The following is a 21981-nucleotide window of genomic DNA, read 5'->3' on the forward strand; positions in this document are numbered from 1 at the left end:
TTACATTGCTTTAAACCAAAGCAAAGTCTAAAAATGAAAACGAATCTTATTCCCAGGCTAGCAATCTGAACATCCTTGTCTTCTCTGAAGCAGGAACAGTCTCTCCTCTTTTTCCTTACATTATTTCTTTATTGTTAGAGTAATAGTGCTGAAAGAACACTGAAATGTATGCCCAGATTCTATTCAAACTGCACCTTTTCTCAAAGTATTGAATTCTGCGAAATATGTAGGCTAATTGAAAGATGGCATGACCAAAATTTATGTCACTAACTAGGATGAAGCAAGGTCAGACAGCATGGCTAAAGAAATGATCTGAAAAGCAGTTTTTCTTTTAATCAAAAAATTACAACTTCTAGATTGTCTAAAAGTTCAGATTTCATCTACATACAGGCACATTTGTGTTGTACTGGTCACTAATGTGAACTTGTAACAGTTATCTAAATAAACATCAGTAGAGGCAACTGAAAGTGTTCCCTTTTCTCTCTCACACACACAAACACACTTTTTCCTTTTTAATCCAAAAGTTTTCTATTTTCTAATAAAAAGCACCACAAAGTATAAAAAAAAGCATGGAACGAACTGAATGAATGCATAATTTGTCTGGAAAATTACTTCATTTTAGCTATTCTAGTAACTTTAACAGAATTATTACCCAAGTATAGGCAAAAACTGACGAGCTCCCATTAAAGGAATTTCTAGTGTATTCCTTTCTGGAGTTTAGGTAAATTCTTGTGGAAGAAAGTATGAGGACTGCAGAGAAAAGACAGTCTGTTGTCCCTGTCTCATGCCTTTAAGAAAAGCTTATGTGACTCTGACTTCTAGGTCACTGAAATGATCTGATAGAGAGAAGCGAATAAGTGGAAATCTTGACTCCCTTCTGATGTGCCTGCTCTCATTACTCAGCCATCCTGCTAGCCGTGACAAGGGAGCTCAGAGCAAGCAGGGCCATCCCTCCTTTAACCACCAGGTGAGTGGGCTTATTGCATCCAAAAAGGTGCTAAGCTAAAAGCCATGGTGTTCTTTAGGAAGGAGACATTGAGTTATTCTTGCATTACTAAGCAGGCACTTGCCCAAAAACATTGTATTCACATATTTTAAAAACATAAAACTCATTCTGTAGTAATTTATGATTCTGCAAGGTGACAAAAACAACTTAGTTCGTTTCATAAAATGAATTTAAAATCTACAGGAGAAAAGACAGCTGATATTGCTTGAACAACATACATGTTTGTATACAGCAAAACAAATAGTTTTTAACTTAAAAAGATTAAGTTAACTTTGTCACCATTACTTTGTGATTTGATTCAAAAACAGTGCTGCACAAACCAAATAAAACCACACAGAACCTGTAATGTTTGAGGAGAGTTTTGACACAAAATTGTTCTTTCTTTCTAACCAGCAGTACTGGTCTTGGTGATTATTTTAGTCATGTTTTATTTATTTTTCCTCTTGAGAAAAACAACTTCCTTTTCTTTTTGCTTCCAGTAGCACTAACCTATATATACCCATTAAAACTCACATTCTGAGTCTCAGTAGGATAGAGATTTGGACAGATGGGAGTATGTGTATATAGGAAACAGTAATTTCTAGCTGAGGGAGACTCTTCAAGGATATACAAAAGGTAACAGGCAATGTGCTATACATACCTTCAGTGTCAGAGGCAGTGTCTAGTCCCAACATTCACTGGGAGACAGAACACGATTTGTTACTATTTATGAAAGTTCTCCCTCACAATGCCTTGGTGTTGATACTGCTCAGCTCCTCACTGGAAACCATTGACAAGCTGTAAAGAAGCATAAGGAGTAATTAGTTGACATTTAACTAATAAGACACATACAGCTTTTTCACCATAAAAGAGTGTAATTCTATCAACTATCACATGGGACACTGCTCAGAAGAGGCATATTATCTTTATATGTAAACAATATAAATATAATTAACTTGAAGTTCGGAATTAGTTACTGGCAGAATGTCTCACGCTCATTATTTGAATCATCTGCTGGAAACAATAGAAGAATTTGAAATACAGTTGAACTCTTCCCCTAGAGTTGAACAACAGGCCTAGTCAATGGAATTTAGCCAGTTCCCTGAGCTGTAAATTGACTTCAATTTTGTTAGAAACACAAGGTGAGAGTGGAAAAGTACTAGAGGCAGATCCTGCAATATACTGGATTTGCCAGATCCTCTGCCAGGTGTCAGAGAGAAGGTGTTGCTGATGCACCCAGTAATTTGGCAAGGCTATATCTGCTTCAAGTGCTTGTCTAATTTAGTCCCACTGTTAGGCCATTCAGTTGGTGATGAGGGTTTCAGAGTCCAGCACTGCACTCTGGCAATTTTTCATGGATTCTGAAGTTGAAAAGAAAAGCAAACAATGCTGAGATGACTCTGAAATACAGAGGAATTGCTTTTTACAAGTATGACATGCTTCAAGTGTTCTTTTTTAGGTGACTTGAAAGCAAAGAGTTGCTTGGGTTTGGTTGTTTTTCAGTTGTTTGTTTTTTTTTTTCTTTTCCTGAAGACTTCTATCCTCCCTTCATCTTTACTCACCTTGCGCTAAAAATGCTGGAGTTGCAAAGTGGGACTTGTGCACTTTGCAGGTATTATTTACATCTGCAGCTGAAACTTGGCACTCCATCTAGAATGCTTTTGACCCCATTGGCAGTTTTAAGCATACACAAAGTATTAGTACTGAACAAAATTGATGGCCTGAAGATAATCCCAAATTAATCATTAATGGAAGCTCCAAACACAGCTGGAAACCAAAACATTGGACAAGCAATTTAAACCAATCCTCTTACGGAGAAAGGAAAGAAAAATGGACTTCTACCACCATCCTAGAAAAGATAATAATTTGTTCAGTCTTACTTAGAAAACTCTATGGACTACCAAGTATTTAGCATTTGTTCTGGGTTTTTAGTACCTTGTTTCAAACAAGAATTTTCCTAACCCAGTTTTCAGCTCACCACACCTGTTACGGAGGTAATAGAAGCATGGAATTCTTTGGGTTCAAAAGGCAAAACTACCCAGATAATAATGCCAAAACTACCCAGACTGTAGCACAGGGTATCCTCCTGTGTGTGAAGGTTTTCCCTCTTTTTTGGTGAAGAGAGTTTAATCTGTGATGTGTATTTTTTATTCAAATGAACACAACAACAAACACCACATTTCCTGACCCAATTCTTTTCTACATGTTAAATATTCCCACTAGTGAGTATATATGTGCCTGTCAAGTCTTAGCAGTAAAGAGACACAGCCATATTGCTGGTCAGATTTACAGTTCCAGTTACACTAACACTCATATGAGAAAAATATATAAATATATCTTTAAAAAAGGAAACAAACCACCAAGCAGTTGATTGCCAATACTCTGCATTTCCTCCTGCCCATTAGTTTTAGCAATGGTAGCTAGCACCTTGTGTCAGCAGCAGGTGGACAATGCCATCTGTATTCTAGGAACTCCGTCCCACACTGGCACAGCACAGGGTATCCTGCCACAGTATCAGTCAGGATTTACACATCAGTGCTGGGATCTCACCATTTTAAATGTGGAACAGTGTAGCCCTTTTTGCTGTATCATTTCCAAGTGGTTTCCAGGAGATCCATGAACCATAACCTTCCTGAAATAAAGGAACATTAGTGCTCTTAAAGAACACCTTGTTTCAGTATGGAATCTATTGTTTGCTGAAATATACCCTTGCAAAGGGTGGTAGTTTTCTTGGCATTCTTTTTTTAGCTTTGTTTTTTGTAAGTTTGCCTGGGGAAGATGGGAGGGAAGAGCAGTTCCAACTTACTAGCTTGGTTGAATCCAGTCTTTATTGGATTGTCCAATAAGTGTTTATTGTCCAATAAGTGTTCCACAATTAGTCAAATACATATTTTGCAAACATTCTAATTTTTTATGCACTAGCATTTGGCAAAATCTTTCTAGCCTAACCATTTTTATATATACACCTCAGGAGTCTGATATGGTTTTAGTGACAATTCCAGTGGTTTTTCTCTGAAACAACCCACAAAATTTCATCTTGGTTGTGACTAAGAAAAATGACCTGAATAATTTTTTAACTGAAAATATATTTTATAGTACCACGTCACTCTTCTGCAAGTTGCCTAATAACTAGAGATGCAAATATTCAAATAGTTATTTTTATTTCATAATCATAAAGACACTGGCTCTATGATTTTCAATTGCCAACAGAGTCCGGAGATGAAGTGATTAATAGCTACTTGTGACAACAGCAAAATTGCTTTAAAAAGGTGGGTGAAATGTCCTGGAAACAGCTATTCACAACAGCAGCATTAGACAATACTGAAGTAATCTAAAGACCAGCAAATCACTGAAACACTCTCCTTCAGGTATATGGGCTATTCCAACAAGAGAAGTTAAGACACTGCACATTTTTAGCTAATATCAGAGCAAAGTTGAGCTCAAAGGTTCAGGTAAAAACTATGAAATTATCTGTTTGAAGTAAAACACAAATACACTTCTCTTCTTCCTCTCCATCTGATTTCAATGAGAGAGTGCTTCAATTCACACACTCCCACTCAGATTTATTGTCATTGTTATATAAACTGGACTTTTAACATCCTCACCGCTGAAACACAGAAGAGGTAGAAAAAAAGACTTCATCCAAATTTCGGACTGAAAATAACATGAAGAGAGGGACATGCCAGTGTTGTGTCTTTATAAGACTAAACTACTTCCCCTTCCCACTGTTAAATTTGTAATTAAGGTGTTTTACCATAGGCCTACATTTTGGTACTCCTTCAAAGCACACTATTTGCCTAAAACAAGTTCCAAAACCATGGAGAATGGCATCACTTTATAGGCAGAAAATGCATGCCAGAAGGTTAGAAGCTATTGGGGTTTTCGGCTTGTTTTGGGGGTTTTTGTGTTGTATATTTTTTAGTAAGAATAGTAAGTAGAAATACATATGCCAATCTTTGATTTACTGACATCTAGCACTACACCATAACCAGCTTTGTTCACAAAGATAAGCTCAGTCATGCTCATTTGCACACACTGAGGAGCATGACCTTCAGTCAGCTAAATCAATATTTTAGTCTTTGGACAGTAAATGCTCCTCAAAACCCATCTCCTTCTTTGGCCCCCTCTGCAGGGGCAGGACACAGCAGCACATCATAGGTGCCCAAAGAAAGATGCAATTGCTGTCTGCTGCATCAGCACCACAGATGCAGCACAAAACTGTTCCAGAATACAGATCCACATACTGAGGCAGTGACTACTCGGAGGTGGGATGCTCAAATACCTCAGTGGTTCTAGACCTCAGCTGTTTAGCTGCTGTACAGAAAGCTTTTTTGCTGTTGCAAACTTTTTCCCTGGAGATAGTTTACAGCAGTGTGAAAACATCACAGACAAGCTGTAGAGACATGTTATAAGCATGAAAAGAATGAAACAATAAGCAATAAAAACCTTCAGGATTTTCTCTGACATAAGTGCTGCTAGTGTTCCTTCTAGCTTTGTACTAGGAAGCAGAAGTGTCAAGTGTATAAGGGAATTCTAAAGGATGAAAATATGAAGCAAATAGATCACCTGAAATAAGGAAAAAATGGTACTACAATCCCCATAACAGCATTCTCCTCTAAAAAGTAATTACATATTGACTTTTGCTGTGAATGTATGGCAGAAAAAGTAGGGTGCTCAAACTGTTATGAAATACTTGGGTTTCTTTACAGGATTGCAGCCAGAAGAAGGGCAGAACATGGCAAGAACTTCAGACAGAACTGAATAGCCCACAACAACAGTTCCAGATGACAATCACCTTTCCCCAACTGATTCCTTGTCCTTCCCTTGTAATGCATTCTATGAGTGTGAAGGTAAGGAGCGCTCTGTGTGAACCCTACAAGCATTGAAGGAAAATTTACTGAACTCAGCATTAACTATTCAGCAACTGGATCAAGTCCCAGTCCAAAGTATTCTTAGCCAGCTGTGGGACATTCAAGGGTGACTGTCACAGCACATGTCACCAGTACCTGTCACCAGCAGTTGAGAGGGCCACAATATACAGCATCCCCATACAATTCCAGAGAGCTTCAGCCCATACAGAGTAACATTGGAAGGCTTCAAGCATCTGCCCATAAAGAGTAACAGCATGTCACTTCAGAAGGCTGTCAGCATCTGCTCTTCAGCCCAACCTTTTACAGCCCTCATGCTGATGCATTGCCCCTGGGTGCCCTCTGCTCCCTTTGGTGGTTGCTCAGTGCCCCTGGGCATCCATGGCTCATTGCTGGCAGTGCTGCTCACCTGCTGCTCACAGCTGCCCCCATTGGGGATGAGGCTGGGCCCCACTCCCAATCACCACAAACTGTGCTCCTACAGGCAACCAGACCAGCTGTAGGTCTAAACATATTCAAATATTTCTGGGCAGCCACAGAGACATGAAAGCAACAATCTCCATGATACAGAGGCTTTGGACATGATCTGTGTGTCAGCCATCACTCTGTGCATGTGTCTGTGTACTGTGGCAGACTCTCTACTTGTGACCAAATCAAACTGCACAGAACATTGAAAAATTGATAAAAGTTCTACCACAGCACAGAAACACCTAAAGTTCAGAATACTATTTAGACAGCTGAAAACAAGGCAAGAAATAAAACTAACATGCTTTTATGGGTAAAAGACAAAAACCTTTCTCAGTAACATTTGTGTCTATTTCAGGAAGTTCCTTATCTCTTAAGAAATAACCTCTCAAATAGGACAGTTATAATGGGGTTTTCATTGTGGGAAATGCACAAAATCCATTCTTTTTGGTTCTTTATTCCTGCAGCCCTGACCTCCTCTATCATCTGTCTAAAAGAGTTTTGTTTTCTGTTTTGTTTATATTTCCCATGATGTATGAAGCAACCCTTTTGTAGAAACAATGCAGCATGAGCTAATGCATTTATGATCCCCAGTATCACTGTGTTTTCTTTGTGTTACGTCCTTCAAGAAAAAACAGGTTTTCTTCCCCCAGGACACAGTTCAGCTCACAGTGCTGGCCACCACAGTCAGAAACAGTGCCAGTCTTAAGAGAGGTTTAAAGGAAATTCTTTTAAATATCTTTACCAGCATCATCCTATTTATTTGTCTGTCTCTTCAGCAATCTGTATAAGGTGAGTAATGCCTTGTCCCTATTTTGCTTTGTTATACAAAATGTAACTGAGGAAACTCGTTATACCTTATGAGCAGTGTTCAGCTGTTGTGTAAAATTTCAAGTAGCCAATACTACCCTATAGATGATACGTCAATTATGATCATCTGCTTTGGCTTTTTTCTAAGCCATACTCACTTATGCTCTTAGTCCAGCAATTTTGTCTTGGATCAAAGCAGAAATGCTCTGACTTCAGTAAAAGTGCACCAGAGGTCGAGAAAGAGCAAAGAAATGAGCCTGCAGCTGTAAGGTGAATAGCATCAGGCAGTGCTCAGTTAAATAACAGGAACTGGTATGCATGCTACAAAAATATTGTGGCTTGATATTTTACTTACTGCTTTTTACTGGTACCTTTTCATGTCCTTTCTGAATCAAGTTTAGAGGTACTGCATGTAGTGCTTTCAAACCATTTTTCACAAACCAGCAATGAAGTAGAACTCAGAAAGGAAAATTAACATCCAACAGTTTCTTCAAAGATGAACTTGACCTCTCTCATGTCATCAAACTGACCCAAGATTGCTTGTGGGCACGCAATCTCAGCAGCTTGTAAAGATAGTTTGAACTGTTAGACAGTACAGGACTGTGACACATAATGCAGTTGAAAATAAATGGAAGCATACAGAAGAGGAAGTCTGTAATCAGACAGTTTCAAGGTTCAAAAAACAGAACCTCCACAAGGTTCATCATGTTAAAGTTTTACAGATAAAGTGTACATATACAATATATTATATTTGTGTAAGGTTTATTTCTTTTGAAACCTCAATACTTCCTTGTTCACTTGCCATCTTTGCTTTGTTCACTTTCCCACTCTGGAGTATGTGCCAAATACTCCATATAAAAAGAACACTGAACTTCTGGTGTCTGAAGATTCATAATGAGAAAGCTATCATGAAATTTTCCAAATGTTTATTGATAATTTTAAAATGATAAATCTCAAAATTATAAGCCAAACACAATCCCATGATTTTTAGATAAGTATCACAATACCAGCAGAAACAGTTAAAAAAAATCTGAACAGCCAAGAAGATGGAAATGTAATTTATTCTCCATTTCTGACATAGTTCAAAGGAAATTTTTAAAAGATTTTAAAAAGAACAGTTCTTTTGAAAAGAGCCATTACTATTAACACAACATTCCGTATGTGAACACAAATGAAAAAAGTGGAATACAGTGTTTCACAAGAGGATACTGTATCTTACTAAAAGATGTGTACTTGACAGAAAATTACATACAAAGTATACCTAGGAAAATTTTTGCTTAAATAGCAGTCAGTGACACTATCACTAATTTTGCTTAATAATACTTTATTACATAACCAAAAATTAAAGGAAGATCAGAGCCAGCCCCAAGTATTTTTAGGTGTGGGCCTACAAACTAATTTTACAGGCCTCGAGTCAGGTTAGGTATTTCTCACATAACTAACTAATCCAAATAACTCCGGGGAGAGGCAGCAAGCTGATGGGTTTAGGTTACCTAATACCTATGAACCTGTATATAGGTTATAGGTGTATAGATATACACCTATATCTACATGTCTCTGACACCTCACTTATACCACAGAAGTTCAGGTTGTGCAGACCCTTATCTGTTTCAGGAGTGAAACTGTCTGGACTTTGTAACAAACCTGCTGCTTGAAGTTAGTAGAGCCGATAACACCCACCCCTTCTCCCATCGAAGCTTTCGTAAAGATATTAGCACACATCCTCCCTATCAATCAGAACACTGGAAAAGCAGGTTAGACACCAAAGTACTCTAGTAAATCTTTTTTAAAAGTGCTTTACAGAGGGGCGAATTCTAGAGGAATTTTCCTTGCGTTACGTGCTGGACAGGGGTAAGGTGAAATATCATCTTTTAAACAGACACAGAAGATATAGAACCACCCCCAGTGTTGATAAAACCCAACAGAGCCACGCCACGGGGAGGGAGGGAGGGGACTGTTGTTCACCTGCGGTCACACCGGGATCGCCCGGGCACTGCTTCCCCACCTCCCGGAGGCAAGCAGGTGCCCAGCTGCCGAGCAGCTCCGTGCAGCAGCGCCTCGGGCTCCCTCTCGGCAGCGCAGCCCGGAGCCAGGGCAGCCCCAGCGCGGGATGCCGATGCCGTGGTGGCAGCGGGCCCCGGCGGCGCGGCGGCGCTGGGCGCTGCTGCTCGGGCCGCTGGCGCTGCTCGCCGCCGCCTTGGCGCTGCGCGGCACCGTCCGCCCCGGCCCCGCCGACCACCTCCGCCTCTACCGGGCGCTGGAGCTCTCCCCCAGCCGCCGCATCAACTGCTCGGCAGTCGTCCGCGGGGACCAGACAGCCATCCAGGAGGCGCAGCTCTACAACCTGGAAGTGGCGAACAGAAGGGCTTCACCGACGCCCGGCGAGTACCTGAACATTACGAGGGACTGCAGAGCCTTCAAGGAGACCCGGCGCTACATCGAGTTCCCGCTCAGCCAGGAGGAGGAGGAGTTCCCCATCGCCTACTCCATGATCATCCACCACAAAATCGACATGTTTGAGCGACTCCTGCGGTCCGTCTACGCCCCCCAGAACGTTTACTGCGTCCATGTAGACAGCAAATCCCCGGCCGCCTTCCAGGAGGCCGTTAGGGCCATTGCTGCCTGCTTCCCCAATGTCTTCGTGGCCAGCCGCCTGGAAAGCGTGGTCTATGCCTCCTGGTCCCGAGTGCAGGCCGACCTCAACTGCATGCAGGATCTCCTGCAGAGCCCTGTGCCATGGCGCTACCTCATCAACACCTGCGGCACCGACTTCCCCATCAAGACCAACGCCGAGATAGTCCGGGTGCTGCAGCTGTTGCAGGGCCAGAACACCATGGAGTCCGAGAGGCCCTCGGCCGCCAAGAAGCAGCGCTGGGAGTATCACCACGAGGTGGGGGAGACCATCTCTCGCACTTCCCAGAAGAAACTGCCCCCACCCCACAACTACCCCATATTCACGGGCAGCGCCTACAACGCCGTCACGCGGGACTTCGTGCGGTACATCTTCGAGAACCCCACCGCACAAAAGTTCCTAGAGTGGTCCAAGGACAGCTACAGCCCTGACGAGTACGTGTGGGCCACCCTGAACCGCATGCCGGGGGTGCCCGGGGGCACACCCCTCAGCGATAAGTTCCAGCTCTCGGACATGAACGCCCTTCCCCGCCTGGTCAAGTGGGAGTACCTGGAGGGGGACATGAGCAAGGGCGCGCCCTACCCGCCCTGCACCGGCCGCCACCAGCGCTCCGTCTGCATCTACGGAGTGGGCGACCTGCCCTGGATGCTGCAGCAACACCATCTCCTGGCCAACAAGTTCGACCCCGAGGTGGACGATGCAGCCGTCCAGTGTCTCGAGGAGCACCTGCGCCACAAGGCCCTGTACGGCCGGGGGCTCTGAGAGGGAGCCGCGGAGACTCTGCCAGGGACTGCTGCCTTCCGTGGGCCCCTCCAGCTGACGGCGCCTCGGGGACGGCGGGAGAGGATCCCCCGGGCCCTGAGGGGCCCACGCCTCGGCGCGGCCCCGAGGAGAAGCCTCGCGGGCGGGCGCGGGGCTACGGCCCCGCCGAGGGTCGGACGAACGGACAGACGGACGGGGTGGCCCGGTGGAGGGAAGGCTCAATTCCGTCCTGCTCGGCTCCCGTCCCGCGGGGTCCCCTCACGGGGATTTTTTTTAAAAAATATATTCAAGTAATTTTCTTGTAAGTAAACACTCACCTTTACAAATTTAAGGTCTACAGTGGAGAATTAGCATTATACAACGAACATCTGAAGCAATCCCAAACACCAGGCTACATTTAGATAAGTTATGACTGCAGTCACATGGATCTTTGAAACATTGATTTAAATAGGATGAGAAGATGAAGTAACTGACTGGAAAAGGTGTCACTGCAATTTTGTTAGACATTTTAAAGTGAACTTGGTTGCAAAATAGTGATTTTTAAAATGCCATGGTGATTTCACAGACAACAACAGCAGGTACTGGGAAGAAAAGGTCTCAAACATAAACACCCAATGTATCATTGGGCATTTGTTTAAGAAAAAAGAGCAAATGAATAGAATTACGGATCCAGGGGGGAGCTGTTTCCAACTTACCTAAGCAGGCATTTGCTAAAGAGATTAAAGCTTTATGCTAACCTGATGGTAACATACAAGTTTTTTAAATGGTTTCAGCAGCAAATTCAATATTAAATAGAAATTATCTCCATGTCTAGTTCATTCTTTTAGAATAAACAAAACTCTGGTGACTTAGGGTAAGAACTCAAGTCTCCCACCATAGAAGACTGCATCAAACCACTGCTGCCTAACCTGATTTTGCTTCTTAAAACTCTTCTGCTTACTTTAAATTAATACATGTTAGTTCAAAATGGCAAACTAGTGCCAAGGGGTTCATTGGGGGGCTGCGATACGTTCAGGTTTCTGGACTGAAACAGGCAGAGAAAGGTCACCATGTTTCTAGCTGTGGCAAAGTGTTGTCTCTTTCCCTTAGAAAATGGAGGGAAAATGTGCATATTCCTGGAGATAAAAAAATCCCCATACTTATCAGTTTTAAGAAATTGCATCAAACCCAAATCCATCCATGAAATGGATGTTTGTAAAAACTAAATGATTTATTTCTTAAAGAACAAAGGTGTTTGGGGGGCTGGAAGGAATCCCAGCTTGAAATAGTGAAAGATTATTGAATGAGGGCATTCTCCAGTATTTTGCAAATATACCTGTAGAGAAAGAGACATACTTACAAGTTACTTACAGACTTGTAAGGAATTTTTGTCCCCTTTACTTTGTAAATATGTTTAACTTCTTCAGCTGTTCCTTCTCTCAGAAACATGAAGTATTGCTGGTACACACTGCAATAACAGTGTTTCATTTGTTGCCAGACACAAAAATGTTACAAACGGAGAGACAGAGACAAGAATTTACACTGAGGGTGCAAAGTGCCACTTCAAATCTGTTCCATGGTAAGCCTTTTAGCAAAGTCAAAGTATTTTTTCTTTTAATGTTACTCACTGCAATTTTTGCCCTTCCTGGTTAGACGAGAATCTAAGCATTTATCCAGATTTGAAAGAGTTTGCTCATAGAATGTGAAGACATCAAGAGAAGTCAGCATACCATAAAGCCAGCTTGGTGACTCAGTAGAAGGGACAGCAGTTATCTAACACAGCCTAGGCAGCCCCTCCTGTTCAGAGATCACTGTTTTGGATGAAAATGACTGTTTTGGCGTTATTACCTGCAGAGGCAAACAACTTGTAAACCTCAACATCCAATTTGCTTGATCCATAGGAAATTTCCTGTTTCTAATGGTGTTACTATCCAGAATTCCCCTCAGATGATTTGGTTGCATAAACAAAGGCTATCTTGTGCAAATTTATTTTCAAATCACTTCTTTTAGTAGTGACCTAATTTCTTCTGAAAGAATGAGCCTACTCCCAAATGCTTAAGGTGAACTAAGACAAAAGGATTCTTACAAAGGCATGTTCTCAGCATATCCTCTTTCAAAGACATTAGGAATGCCATACTTATGAGTGCAGTCATACATCAAAACAGTGATATGTGTCTGCCATTAGAAATGGCAGGAAAAACCACCACTCAACTCTAATACAGAACTTTGCCTTCCAGAGATGTCAAAGGATGTTAGAAATCAGATAGCTGGCATCTTAGAAAGTTGGCAACAGAGCACAGAGAAATCCTTTAACTTGCCAGTTAGTTGTAGAACTGAAAAAATAATGAATTTGGAATAGAGTAGGACCAGCCCAAAGTAATAGAATCATATCAGATTATAGGACCACCTCCAAAAATAGGTTAAACCCCATATGAAATTAATCAGTAAAATCATGGGCTGTCCAATTGGAAGCCATATCAGAAATATTAGCTTTGTGTAGTAAAAAATCTGATACTTCTGTCTACAATTGTTAACTAAAAACTTGAACTCTAGATAAGCCACCAGTTGTTTAAGGAGGTAAAATGCTGCAAATTTACCTTTCAAGAAGTGCATGGGAGGCAGATGAAACTATAGTTCTGAGATTTAATAACAGATTTATTTTTCTGGTTTAAACCTGTCTTTATGTTTTATTTCCAATTGCCTTTTACTTTATTTTTACAAGAATAATGTGGCTTATTACATACTTACACAACAGGTCCATAACAGCTCTTTTTAGCTTTAGTTAGGGGGGTTTATTTCCTTCTTGCTTCACATTTGATAGTTTATATGATCACCTCTGAGATGCCCTATAATAAAGAGATGGGTCAATGAAAATTAATTTGGAGGAAAACAGGTAATAAATTCTAAAGGAACAAAAAGTAGACATGGACAATATGAACACAATAAAGGTATCTGCAGTCAAGAGTAAAACTGATTCTAGGAGCAGGGTTAGGTTGTTCTTTTTCTTCTCACTGCAAGAGCAGTGACCATTAAATGTTAACTAGCCTCTGTGAACAATATTCCACTTCCTTAAACAATGCAGGTTCTCCTAGCACAAGATACAAACCAAAACGTTAGTAATTTACAGATATATTATCTCCTAGTCCATAATGGCTAATCCTAACAAAAGCCACTCTAGGTTACAGCAAAGACAAAGTTCACGTCTCCCAGTACTCTCTTACTAAAGTAGCATTCTCCTACTTTCCTCCCCACCCCAAGATTTCTGATTACAGAAAAGCAAACCCAGGTCAGCAGGACTTTGACTGAAATCCTACCCCCTAGGCTGCCAAGATCCTTAAACACAAGTATCTGTAACACTCTCCTCTATCTCACTGTGCCTAGTCATCATGCGAGGTACATAATGTCCTGATTCAACTTGTCTTCTGGAAATTCATCATAAATTCTTCCTCCTCTGCACTTTAAATTTGTGCCTCTCTGATAACATTTGAAGTCAGGTATTGACATCCTTGACTGAGCAAACAGCTTACATCAGATAACATCCTGGTTTGCACACCTATGAAATTGATAAAATCCTTTTTCTTGGAAACCATGTTTAAACAGGCAGTCATCCACAGCCAGTTCAGCACTGGTATTTACTCTTCCCTTCAATTTCTTTAAGTTAATCTACTTCCTAAATAGAAACATCTATTCCAGTTCAATGTCAAGGTGCAAAGATATATTTTACTTTCTCTCTGCTGCTGAGATGTGGAAGCAATTGTGATCTTTCTAAATAAAATCGACAAAAAAATAAATAAACAGAACACTACAGGCAAAGAAGAACCAAATAGGCAGCAGCAAGTGTGCTGATGCTCTAGCAAGTGAAATTATGTGTCTTCCACTGGATATTACAAGTTTAGTACAACAGAAGTGCAGTTGATACTTTTAGTTGTAAATTCAATCTTCCAAGACCACAAAGTACATTAATGACATGAACTTTGTAGGATTATCTGAAATTCAAACACAAAAAAATAGCAAGTGGCAAGAAAGTTATGGAGAAAAGCAACAAAAAGCAGAAAGAACATTGGCACCAGACTACCTTAACTTCCCTTTGCTCCTTGCTCCTTCCATGAACTGAAACAACCTCCACAGAAGGAGTAGATCCAGCACCTGGACAAACACCATCCCGGAAAAATGGTAAAAGTCTGGAGCAACAGGACAAGGGGGAATGCCTTCAAACTGAGAGAAGGTAGGTTTACATAATGGGAAGGAATTCTTCCTTGTGAGGGTGATGAGACAGTAGAAGAGGTTGCCCAGAGAAGCTGTGGCTGTCCCATTCCTGGAATTGCTCAAGGCCAAATTGGACAGGGCTTGGAGCAACCTGAGATAGCAGAAAGTGTCCCTGCCCATGGCAGGGGACTGGAATGAGATCATCCTTAAGGTTCCTTCCAACCCTGGCCATTCTATGATTCTAATGCACACTTAAATGGAACAAAATAAAAGATAAAATTATTTGCATTAGGAGAGTCAAAAGGCTACAGAGAACTCAAAATGGAGAAGTCTGTCTAGAGACAGGAAGAGATTACAAGCAGTTGGTGGTCAGAAGAACAAATTTTTATACTTGTATGGGTTGAAATTCAGTTACCACATGATTATTAGAGAACAAAAAAAGTTTAAACCTAGGAGATTGACTCAGATGTAGAACAAGAGAAGACAGATACACATTTGCATCCCTTAAGTTAAAAACAGATACTTATTGTGCAATTGAAATAAGAGTAACTTGTCTGCTCTTTTAGTTTCAAAAATGGTTACTTACCAATTTGAGTGTGCAGCCAAGGGCACGTAGCAGAACTATTTATAGACAGAAATCTGCAGTCACAAACACACAAGCATGCTGCCCAGCAGGAGCTGCTCAGCTTTTGATGTCCTCCTCCATCATTCTGTAACAGACATTTCTTGCAATACCTAGCAGTGCAACCGCAGTTACCCTGCAACTGAAAGACTTTTTAATTTGCAACATTTCTCTAAACACACTTAGAAAATGTTGGGGAATATGGTATGTTAATGCTAGTTTTAACCAAAGTTTTCCAATGATCACTCTTTCAAAAGTTTTTAAATAAAAGTTTATTACAGAAATTATTTTGAACAAAAGAAAAAGACAACAGTATCTCTTGTAATTAAAAAAAAGGTAACATTATATTCATGCCCTATAAGGTGAAATGAAGAAATGCTACAGGTATTTCTTCCGCTGTCATTCTGTGATGCTTTCTAGTATGGATTAACTCACATCTGCATCACAGGAATTGAGTATGATCAGTCCCTTTCCATGCTTCTCTCCAGAAAGTGCTGCATATTAACAGAAAATACTACAGACAAACCACAGGTCTATTCATTCTGCAGTATTGGAACCAGTGTCTAGGAAAGAAAAGAGAAAGTGAGACAAATACACACCCCCACTGAAAACAGAGAAGCATGAACTTTCTCTAGTATCTTCCCCAAGTTCTAAAGCATTCCCCAAGGATTTTAGAACATGTTCTGTACCTACCCTATTGTCTCTACTGCTCTCAATGCCATGCATGAACTGCTTGTGCTGTTTCACCTCACTTAGCAACACACACCAAGAAGAGCCAGCACAAAACTCCAGAGATGTATTAATATTAAAAATACTAAAAGCTTTGCTCTAACATGTAACAATACACAAACCCTTTACTGCAGTCGCCCACAAGCACATCTGGCTATCATCTAGTAAGGAAAAATGTTTCTTCAAATCTGGCACCATAAGCTCTGGTGGAGTGTGGGCTGTAGCTTATCATGTATTTTGAAAGAGGTACATGAATGAGCACGATCTTCATAAAGCAACTCAAACCAATTCTCTGTTCTGACCTTTTGTCAGAATCACCAATTAACGCCAGCGTAGTTTTTGATACACTACCATTACTACTTTCTTGTTTTTAGAGTTGTGGAAAAAGTATGTAACTCAAATATGGAGAACAACAAGCCAGTGTTTAGTACTGTTCCTTCAACAAGTCAGCTTCTCGTGGGAAAAAAAAAAAGGTTGTAGTGTTAATAGCAACTTCAAGTCAGCCAATTGTTTAAATCTTATCTGCACAATTTATCAGGAATGAAAATGATTAATACTTGGAACGTAAGGTTTCCTCCACTAGCTATAATAAGCACACAAAAACCAAGCAGTAAGATTATATGCTTGGCTAATACCAGAAGTTGAGAAAACAATAAATTCTGTCAAATCTTTAGAACTACAATTTGAAGGGACTATTGTAAGCATGCCAGGGTCAGGAAGCCATGAAGAACCTGTTTCAGAGGTCTATGATGCATTTAAATAAAGGCTTTTCCATGCTCAGTTCCTGCTTTTAGCATCACTCTCTGAGGATGAAACAAGCAGCACCATTTCACACAGCTTTAGCAATACTCTGCCACACTGATGGTTTTAAAAGTTATAAAGCAGCTTGCCACAAAAGTAACTGAATTACTTTTTCCAGTAAAGAATCTCAAGGGACATGGACAAAAGTAATCCAGTCAAGCAGATATGGATTGCAAACTCCCACAAGCAGTGTACAAACAGAGGGTCTGTTAGGCAACAAATAAGTCTTATGACTTGCAAATGCACGCAAAAGCTTTCCATGGGATTGTGTCTCCAGAGAATGACTGCTTAGACACTTTTCTCAGACAATTCCTTGCTCAGACAGTTGAAGCACTCTTCAGATTCAATAAAACATGGTGCTATCCCAACAAATAGGTTAGTACTAGAAAACTCACCAGACAGAAAATAAAGATTACTTCTGATTTTCTAATTGCTCAAGTATTATTATGTACTTCCCAGCCACAGGTGCACAGCAGTCCCTAACACGGCTCTACCTCAGTGCCTGTGAGTCAGGGAAGCATTTAGCTGGCTTTTGTTTCATCTCTCATCAGACGTTGTAAAAGGGAATACAGAGCCCTACTTCCATCTAAGTCATACAGTCAACCTGGCTTTAGTAAGACCCTCGGTCAAATCTCTCTAAAAACAATCAAGACTCGTGTCTCAACCTATTTATATCATGTTTCATACTTACTTTTTCCATCACATGCTACAATTTTCACTTTATCCACTTTCACAAGTTCGGTGACCTCCCTAAATTCCACGTCATTCAGTACAAATGTCCATACATTGTCACAGAACCTGTATGTGTTCAGAGACCCCTAGAAAAAGACAAGAGACATTTGCTATAGGACACATCTCAAAGGCAACAGAAAATATGATGAGTATCTACTGAACCCTGTCCCTTCTAGAACAGATTGCTACAAAGCCAACAGTGGACCTGAATGCATACAAACTGGCAAGCAAGCAATTCTGAGGAAAACTGGAGTTTAAATGCCCTCCAGTGGCTGAAACTCTCAAAACCACAGAGTGACATTACAGAATATCCAAGGGGAGGCTCCTCAGGTAGGCAAAGAAGTTTTACAATATTTTCAATGTATACAGAGGATCAGTAGCAGGAAACATTTCTTAAAATATTGGACCATTAGAAAAATCAGATACAGCAGTGACCATAACAATATGTGAATTCTGCAACTGGTTAAACAAAGTGGTAGCTTAAATAAAAAATCACTACAAAACTGACATATATGACATAAAGGGGTATCCCTCCTATTTGATGTATTACTGAGGATGTCAATATGGAAAACTTCTGACCTTCACTTTCACATATTTTTAATTGACATTCTTGAACTTCGAACTTAAGCTCCAGATAACATTTTTTAAATTTACCCACTAAATACATGCTAAACTGTTTTTTATACCATGCTACATATGCAAAGCAATTTAAATGTGCTAGAGAAATTATGCATTTTTAACATCTCTATATTGTTTAAAAATCTAGTCTTTTAGGAACCCACATTGTGAATGTGTTCTACATAGACTGTAGAGTAGCATCACAACAAGTTAACACGAAGCTGGGTTTTGTGGTTTGTTTTTTTTTTTTCCTTAACATTACATTCAAGTTGACATTTAACAACTTGCTGGCTATCTAACATTAATTAGGGTGGCTGAATGGGAACACCACCCAACTTATTTTTCTACGATACCTACAGAAAATAGCTACAAAATGATCCAGTGAAAGGGTGGATCTAAAACTCTCTAGTCTCTCTTCACATTACTCATGTGGCTGAAAATCTGGCCTCATCTCAGTTTTGCTAGGGACAGCTGTGAGAAGCAGAAGTCTCCCTCCTCATCTGCAAGACACTGAGGATGGCAACGTTATCCACCAAAAAGCAATTCCCTCTTCCCTGTTTTCATCATCTGATTTCTGCATTTATTCAAAAGATCCCTGGCAGAACAAGGTAACAAGCCTTACAGCTGCATACAGAATACACACGTAAACAGTCATTATTAGAGCCAAAATGAACCCTCTTAAGTTCTTGCTAAGAGCACATAGCTTTAAATGCCATTCTGCATCAACACTTAGTTGCTGTATCTCATGTAAAAATTTAAGATATCATTTCCTTACCCTGAAATTGACTCTGTTCCTGACTCGCTGTGCCAGTGCTGAATTTATAGCTTTATCAAACTGAAGTAGCACCTGAAGGGCCAACTGAGGTGTGATTTGCTGTGACTGAAGTAGTTGAAAAGAAAACAAGTTTTGAGTTGTAAGTAAGCTCAAACACACAGTAGAAGTTAAAAACATCAAAACAAAGTTCACTTCAATGAAGCAGATCTCTAGAAGAACACTCTATAAAAAATTATGTTCCTGTATTTATTTCCATTTTTATATTTCAATCCAGTATTACACAAAGATCTCTTATAATAAATATTTACTGGAAATAACTAGAGGAACAGCAAATTGACTCCGATGTTCCAGTTAATCTGGCTGTTAATTTACATAAGACTGTGCCACTTATATAAAACACTTTCCTTTAGCGAAAATTCAAAGCAAAAAACATCACAAGTGAATGTAGCACCAAACCCTAACGATCTCAGTCAGGAAGTTTCCCAAACCTTGGCCATAAGTACCCTGACACAGGAACAACAAAGCCGTTTGGATAAAAACTTCTGTCTTTATTAAGCTACTCGCCCAGACCCCAGACCCCGACCTGTATGAGCTCATCCAGACTCTCCTGAAGGCTGTTGCCCAGTGTGGTGTTCCTATACAGCTGGTACGCCATGGTTCCCTGCGAGGGCTGGACACGTCCTGTTCATCCACGGCTGCGCGCCTGGGCTGTCCTCGCTCTCATCGAAAACAAACAAAGGTAACAATAAAACCCTGCACGCCCCACGGCCCAGCCCGCCGGGCACGCACAGTATAGAGAGCACCCCGCAACACCGCCCGACCCTCGGGCGCGCTCCCGGCGCCGCACAACCGAGAGCCCGGCCCGGCTCCGGGAGCCATCCCGCCCGGAGCCATTCCGGGCGGGAGCCGGGCACCGCGCGGCCCCGCCGAGCCCCACCCGGTCCCGGTCCCGGTCCCGACCCCGCCGCCGCCCCCGGGGAAGCGGCCCCGGCCCGGCCCCGCGCCGCCTTCGGCCCTCACCGCGCGCGGGCGGAAGCGCGGCCCCGCCCGGCCGGCACGGCCCGGAAGCGGAACGGGCCGGGGCCCAGCGGCGCCCTCACGGCTCCGGCCGAGGCCTGCAGAGGGTACAGCTGCGGCTCGGTAAATACAGCCGGCAGTAAAGACCCACATCCACACACGTGCTCATCACATTACCCCGACACGCCCCGGAATGCAGAAAGCAAGCTAATTTAAAAAGAAAGGATGGTAATATTCTTAAGAGGTAGGTGAAGTCTTCTACTTACATTTTTTCTGGTAGAGGGAGAAAGGAAAATAGTCACATCTGTGAAGAGTGCTACTAGCCCAATGAAGCCAGTTCTATTATCCATGACTCACAATCTGTGCTTTTGCATGATTACTACAGCTTCACTTTGTTAAACACTGCACGATTCCCATTATCACCCACAATAAAGTTTACAGACACTAATTGAGAGTGTAATCATTCTAATGTACTGTTCAACCATTACAGCACCTACAGCTCAGGTCTTTCTTGTTAATAAATAGGTTTTGTTAATGAAAAGAAACATTGCAGAACTGCAGAACCACGGGTAAACTAAGCATCTGTTGTCCATGAATGTTTATTTGTAATAATTAACCTGCAATTCCATCTTACCAGTATTAACTAGCAGTTGAGCAAGCTAGAGTAAGGAATATGGTAAGATAAGGACGTTTGGAAAGCGCTCTGATAGCTTCTCTGCAGATCATTTTCAATACTAAAAAAATTCATGTAAATCGGAGTAATCTGGGCAGTTCAAATTGCAAAACTGAAAAAAAAAATCTAGTTGAGCAAAGAATGGCTTTAATTTCACTGATTTCAGTCATGCTTGAAGGGAATGATGAAAAACTAACATGACTGCACCCTCCTCACAAATGCTCTTTTTTCCTGTTAGTTTAATATGGGTAATGGGATGTGATAAAAGAAACAAGGTAGTTCAACATAGAATTTTGAAGCTAGGAAAGCTGCAAGATATCTTTCAGAAGATTAATATTTAAATATTCCTTACATTTCAGACTGTTACTCTGACTAAAAGAAGGTGTCCTTAAGTATAATTAAAGCACTTGTTTCAAGTGTCTCTGACAAGCATTGAGTGAAACAAATCCTCTTGAGAATGACCTGCATCCACAAGGACTGAGTGAGAATTTCGACTGCAAGATTTGTAAGGCTTCTGTGGTTACAATAAGCTTGCAAACTGTTATCCCTCTCCTCTCCATTCCTCATATGAGGTTTTTGAGGGAGACTGAAATGACTTGAGAATTCAAGTCATTTCCAAAGACAACAGCTTTTGAGAAGACATGGATTTAAACCACCTTTCTAGATACTAAATACTATATAAATCTGTAGGATACACTGACAAAAATTTGACACTGAAAGAAATACGCTTTTAACCAAGAAACTTTCTCCCTTGTGACAGTTTTAGTTGATAAAGTGCCTATTCACAATGTACTTCAATATTTTTCAGTCAATACAGACATTTCAGCAGACAGCATCAGTGAAGCTGACATCACCAGGCAACAACACCTTCTCCTGGCCCATGACACACCTGCAGGTCCTTCATACAAGATTCCATTACTACCACGTGTAATCTAACCTCGAAGTATGACACAATTAACTGCCGGAAGTTTTAAACTCTCATTAGAGCATGCAGGGTATGGTGCAACAAAGCTGCTGAAACAGACACAGGCTCTAATATCCTAGTGGACTGCAGTTTGGAGTGTAGCTGCTGTCTCTCAGTACAACGTTCCTCACAGCAGCTGGGGCTGTTCTTCATTTGTTTACTGAAGGTAAAGGAAAAAAATATACCAAAGTGTGTTGTTATGAACAAGGTTACATATTATTCTAGCTAGTTCTACCCTTTTTGGAATAAAAGTTCTTCAGTCTGCTTCAGCTCTAAATCCTTTCCCATTACCCTCCAACAGAACATGGCTCTGCCATATTACACAGATCAAAAACATTCAAGC

The 21981-nt window shown here is 41.1% G+C and overlaps 2 protein-coding genes and 1 long non-coding RNA gene across 3 annotated transcripts; 2 read left to right on the plus strand and 1 right to left on the minus strand.

Annotated features, from left to right (window-relative positions):
• The first annotated feature begins 9244 nt into the window (after positions 1–9244).
• On the plus strand, positions 9245–10999 carry GCNT3 (glucosaminyl (N-acetyl) transferase 3, mucin type). Its single transcript, XM_036390012.1, has one exon. The coding sequence runs from the start codon at positions 9245–9247 to the stop codon at positions 10520–10522; it is 1278 nt and encodes a 425-aa protein (XP_036245905.1). The 3' UTR covers positions 10523–10999.
• Positions 11000–15583: 4584 nt separating this feature from the next.
• GTF2A2 (general transcription factor IIA subunit 2) lies at positions 15584–20066 on the minus strand. Its single transcript, XM_036389952.2, has 5 exons — positions 20005–20066; positions 19568–19703; positions 18985–19089; positions 17551–17677; positions 15584–15892 (listed from the first exon to the last, which is right to left on the minus strand). Exons 2-5 carry the CDS (start codon positions 19637–19639, stop codon positions 15867–15869), a joined length of 330 nt encoding a protein of 109 aa, XP_036245845.1. The 5' UTR covers positions 19640–19703; positions 20005–20066; the 3' UTR covers positions 15584–15866.
• On the plus strand, positions 20067–21903 carry LOC118690702 (uncharacterized). The gene is made up of 2 exons (XR_004980888.2): positions 20067–20245; positions 21483–21903. It is a non-coding gene; the product is annotated as an uncharacterized LOC118690702 (long non-coding RNA).
• Positions 21904–21981: the final 78 nt, after the last annotated feature.

The sequence above is a fragment of the Molothrus ater genome, chromosome 13 (assembly GCF_012460135.2).
Source record: "Molothrus ater isolate BHLD 08-10-18 breed brown headed cowbird chromosome 13, BPBGC_Mater_1.1, whole genome shotgun sequence".
NCBI lineage: Eukaryota > Metazoa > Chordata > Aves > Passeriformes > Icteridae > Molothrus > Molothrus ater.